Source organism: Schistocerca gregaria, chromosome X (assembly GCF_023897955.1).
Source record: "Schistocerca gregaria isolate iqSchGreg1 chromosome X, iqSchGreg1.2, whole genome shotgun sequence".
NCBI lineage: Eukaryota > Metazoa > Arthropoda > Insecta > Orthoptera > Acrididae > Schistocerca > Schistocerca gregaria.
The window spans coordinates 77,538,366-77,543,848 of NC_064931.1; the positions used below are offsets into that span (position 1 = coordinate 77,538,366).

Below are 5,483 nucleotides of genomic sequence, written 5' to 3' on the forward strand. Positions count from 1 at the left end.
AAGAAGAGTGCAAGCCAATACGTGCATTCGTAGATATTGGATCAACTAATCGAAGGTCACCTATTGCTGCAATTCAAGTTCTTGAACATTTTGCTGATTATTTCAACAGAACTTAAACATATTGTTGTGCGATTACTTTTGAATACCTACCAAGTGTTTCGACAAGTTTGTCAACACAACGCATTTGTGTCAAAAGCAATGAAGTTATGATAAACTGCGAAAGGGATAATATGTGAGAACAGAAAGACTAGCAGATTCTTTAGAAAAGTTCAATGTTTTAAGTATTCCATTTGCTACAGCAATTGGTTTACAAAATATTAATATTATTTCTATACAAGTATAAATTACACAAGTACAGAACTTTTACATGTGAAAAATCTGGTGTGCTCAAGGTTGTGTGAGGGTGATCTTATCAGGATTCATGTCCTGACTTACATCGTCAGTTGATGTGCCAGTATTTGCACCACCAAATGCAGCGGGTTCACAGAAATCAACGTGGGCCGAGTCTACTGAAAGACTTTGAGTTGGCTGTTGGCTGTTGCTCATCTAATTCCGCGAGCTCAGCGTCCGCAAATAACTGCGCCAGTTGCACTTTAAGCTTAGCTTGTGATCTGACTGTAAGACGTTTGTATGTTTTTGCATAGCTTAAAAATAAATGATCAACTTCGTCATGCTCATCCTTATACTGATGTTTCTTTTGCAAGTAACTAATTATACACTCAACATCAGCACTTGGTCCCTGCTTTCTCATTTTTTTAGCTGTTGGCTTCTTTCCTGCTGAAGATGGTTCCAAAACCTCTGTGCACTGCTCCTGAGATTCTCCTTCATACTCATGTGTTAGCAGCTCTGGCTGAGGAGAAATTGTGGAGTCTGATGAGTGTTGACCTGACTGTGAGCGTCTTTGGCTGTCACTTGTGACGGCCTCTCTTGAGCAAGGAGTATTTGATGTTGTTGGTCGTGCTTCCAGAGCACAGTCCACGAACCTCATGTGTTCACTCCACGGCCATGATCTGTACCGTTTCAAGCTCTGGCCCGTGGTGCCTTTTACCATCTTCTTGTGTTTGACGTAGGCATCTCTCAAGTTCCTCCACTTCGTTTTCAAGATCTCGGCTGCAAATGAACAAATGTACCCGTAAGGTATTCTTGTAGAATGTATAAAGAAAATAATGACTGTGGCAGATGTCTGAAATGGAAACAATCACATTCAAAGAGATCTCTAATGTTAATATCATATGAAAATGCATCTTATGATATGCTACTATTCCCATTCAAATATGAAATTCTCTTTCCGTATATGTTCCTGTAATATTGAGTATTCGTCCTGTGACAGTTTTCAGTTAGTTTAGCCAGTAATTATTTTCTTTGTCATCAATGATTTTTTTTTCACGTACTTGGCAAGTCGACAAAACCAGAACGGTAAGTTTACACCTAAAGTAGAACATTCTACCATTTCATGGCAGTAAAACTAATGGGTATTAAAATATCGAAATATATAAGCATTTGTATGATCCATGTGAACTCTTAACAAGCTGAGCATGTCATAGCCATGGAGACATACACTGTAATATCTCATAACGCAATTAACTGAGAGCAAGACATGTCGCATTTTCAACAAAGGGCAGTTACGTTTTTACTACAATATCACACTTGGGTAACAAAATACCTTTTAAGGAAAGATAACCAAGACACCTCTGTGAAGCTGCAAACAGTATCCTATTTCTGTGTTATTTAGTCGGTAAATTCTTAAGTGACTGAAAATGTTAAGCAAACAACAATGTTTCGGATCATTGGCAAAATTATGTGAAATATATTTCTCATAATATCGGAAATATTACTTTAATTTGTATTATGAAAGAGTTGTGTGGAATAGCATCTTCTGTTGTTAGCGTTAAAAACAAGCACGGCAATAACACACGACCTCAAAATATACGACGTGGGGAGATACAATGAATTTTCGTTTAAATATAACACTATTATCATACATCAAGACCGATTTTATGAAAGGTGACGGTTCTTTTCTCTTTCCACTTTCTATGTGGAGTTTTCTATTATGATGGCATTGTTGCTTACATACTTCCAGCTCCTTTAAGTTATAATATACACTACATAAATTCCAGTACTTAATAATGTACTTTACTACATTGTTGCTTCTGTGGAACTTTTGCATAAATATTTACCTTTTTGATCCAGTTTAGCAGCTATATCCCTCCAAGCTTCAGCCTTCTTCAGAATGTTCTTGTAATCAGGATCGCGTGTATCATACAAAAAGTTGTATTGTCTCACCTCCTCTATAAGTCTTTCTGTGTTCATGATGCGTGCACCACACGCTGCAAAACAAAAACTGCCTCACGCCGCCTCTTCCAGTGTGACAACAGAGCAGACGAATGCGCCAACAGAGCAGCCGCTCCGGCTTGCGGCGAATCTGTAATCTGCGGCGGCCTGTCCGGCAGGCCGGTTGCCGGTGCGTCAGAGCCGCACTCTGTGTAACCGCCTCCGTACAGTAACGAGCGATTCAACAGTGCGGCCTGCCGGCTGCGGTTCAAGGCCACAGGCCGGACGGCCAGGCCGCATTCTGTCTGGTCAGGCCGTAAGGTCTGGCGTCGTCCATCAGGTGAAAGAGGCGCGGTCTACGAGTGTAGCTGTGAACTGTCATTTTCTTATTTGAAGTTCTAATATTTATTTTGAAGTTACGTATCGGATTTTGCATGCTTGAAACTGATGATCTCTGTTCAAGATCTGTAAAATAGATTCGCAAGTAGAAAAGGTGTAACATTTGTGACATATTATTCACTTTGGCGTTATTAAATGGGTAAATTCACGAGAGGTAGCTTGGCACTTTTGTATTGTGTTTGAGCTGAGTGGCTTTGTGAAAATTCGTCAGAAATAAATTTTCTTGTTTGAAGAAAGATCATTCTGGCATGAACGATTTTCCACATTCAGGAAGTATCGACAGCAGCACATGTGATGAACTGTATATGATGAACTGTGACCATTTAAGTGCGGTGCGACATTTGCGTTCAATAGGCAAGGTTCAGAAATGGGGTGTGGGAGTACTCTATGCTTTTATTCAAAACAACACAAATCAGTGCACACTAATTATAAGCTACATCACAAACTTCTTGGTGATTGTTGAAGCATTCTTCATAGTACCAGTATCTATCACAGTTTTCACAATATATCTTATTTTCCACAGTATTTATTCTGTACTATTGGGTAATATACATATTTTTCTTTCTATTTTGCATTTATATTCGTTCTTGTTGTGACATGTTTTGTCAAGAGCACTCGCCGTATATCTGGGTAGTTGTATGCTGGGACGCTTCAGAACACAAGCTCATTCCTCCGTGCGCTGCTCATAACCCACATGGTCGTGGAGGCAGCCAAACACATACTGAGCTTTAGTTCACCCTTCGCCCATCCAGGGAGCGTTTCGAACATCGCCACCTGCACAGTTCAGCGGCCCCATTGTAGAGGTGGGCGTCCGTTTGATATTTGATACCTGGGAAATCACCTTTGCGCTCTCTCTCTCTCTGTCTCTCTGTCTATAGTGGCGACTTCCTGTTTGTCTGTTTGTGTATAAACCAATGTACGCAGACACACACAGACTACGATGTCGTCCCCACCCCTCCTCGTCCGCTGCCCCTCGCCGCTCATGCAGCCCTGTCGCTGGCAGACAGTATATCCCTTTGTTCTTACACTTACACTGGTATGGAATCCTGCAGCAGGTGGAATAAAGACATTCGACAAGAACTAGGTAGCATCTGTTGTGTGCCACCCTAACCCTCCTTTATCCTGAACAAAGCAGTGGATTATGTGGAATAATTTAGACTGCTGCAGTCACTTTTTACTAATATTTTATTAGCACAATGCATTTCACCAGAATGCTGCCATCATCTGGTGCATTATACACATACTTATATATCAGCTGATAGGTTATGTACATTAAACGTGTGTGCCAGTGGGGTCAAGATCCGAAAAATAAACCTGTGTAAAAGGATAAATCTTTTACAGTGGGTACATGGTACTCACATAATGTACACACTGTAACATATTTATACTTCCATACAGGTTTATTTTTCGATTCTTGACCCCACTGGCACATACAGCTAATGTACAGTCGTGCTCCGAACGACCTGAACTGCATTTCGCCTGATTCGCATACAACCGGCATAACGCGGCTGTGTAGCAGGTTCTCTAATCGCTCCTTGGTACAGTCGTTTGGCTATTGGAAATGGTTCCAACATGTCACCACTAGAAAACACTGCTCTGTATAGAAGTATCTCAAGATGTAAAGTAATACACGATGCTACAAATATCAGGGAACACCTTATCACAGATTGACTGTCCTTAAGGCTTGTAAGCTCACATTTATTACAGTAAATGACATACCTGAAATGTTACCACTCATTATTACGTCAGATAGGTAATGCACGTAGTAAGTTCGTCGTATACATGATTTCCGCTTCCCAGTAAAATACAGTACTTATTATTTAACACAAAATGACATTAAAAATTTAAGTTATCCACGAGCAGCTAGTTGAGAATATGTATGAACTTCAAATGACACGACGAACCGTCTCGTTCTGCATATGGATTCAAACCCAGGTCAGGCAGACTAAGCAAAGATTTCGTGACTCACGCAAACTAACAGTCATTCCTGATTAGGCATACAGAGAGTGATATACCTCGAATTTAGACAGTATCAGTTAGCAAATATCAACTCCAAATTACATAACGCAAACATTTTTAACGGACGCGAATTCCTACCCAGCATCTATTGTCCCTGTTAACGAACTACGAGAGATGTTAAATATTGCTTCTTCACAAGTACTTACTTGAAAGGCCGCGAGGCAAAGCACTGTGTTGGACAGGAATTCGAACCCAGAACCTAATCGGATTGATATTGAAGCACAACCAACTGTGACATATCGGATTTTCTCGGCAGTAGCTAGATGTTTTAACTGAAATGACGAGACGAAACATTAATTTTTTCCTTCCCAGGACTCCAACCCGGCACCTATCGCTGTCATATTCTAGGGACAACGAACGTTAAATATGGGTTTGTTGCAGCAACAGCGACATGTGAGCATGTTTGAACTGGAAATAATATGACGAAGAGTTCAGTGCTCACTGGGAATAAAGCCCCACACATATCGTTGTTCGCTACATACAAAGAGACGTCAGCTACCGAATTTTTCTCCACCAGCAGCTCGGAATAACATCTTGAACTTACAGTGATCTCGCAAATAGTTCTGTGTCCCACTGGGAGTCAAAAACGTCAGATATCGTTAGTGTTGACAACGAATGAACAAACATTAAAAATCAAAATTGTTATCCTACAGCAGATAGGTGTTCTCATGCTAGAGCTTGATAATACATAATGAAATCTTTAGTGCCGGGCCAGGATTCGAACCCAGTCATGCGTAATATGTGGAGAAGTTAACGATTCTGCAGTTTTGAACAAACAACTAATTGTAGCCGAG

General features: G+C 40.6%; 1 protein-coding gene across 1 annotated transcript; it reads right to left on the minus strand.

Moving 5' to 3' along the window:
- Nucleotides 1–490: 490 nt before the first annotated feature.
- On the minus strand, nucleotides 491–2,310 carry LOC126297908 (transcription factor Adf-1-like). The gene is made up of 2 exons (XM_049989217.1): nucleotides 2,178–2,310; nucleotides 491–1,110 (listed from the first exon to the last, which is right to left on the minus strand). The coding sequence occupies exons 1-2, from the start codon at nucleotides 2,308–2,310 to the stop codon at nucleotides 491–493; spliced, it is 753 nt and encodes a 250-aa protein (XP_049845174.1).
- Nucleotides 2,311–5,483: the final 3,173 nt, after the last annotated feature.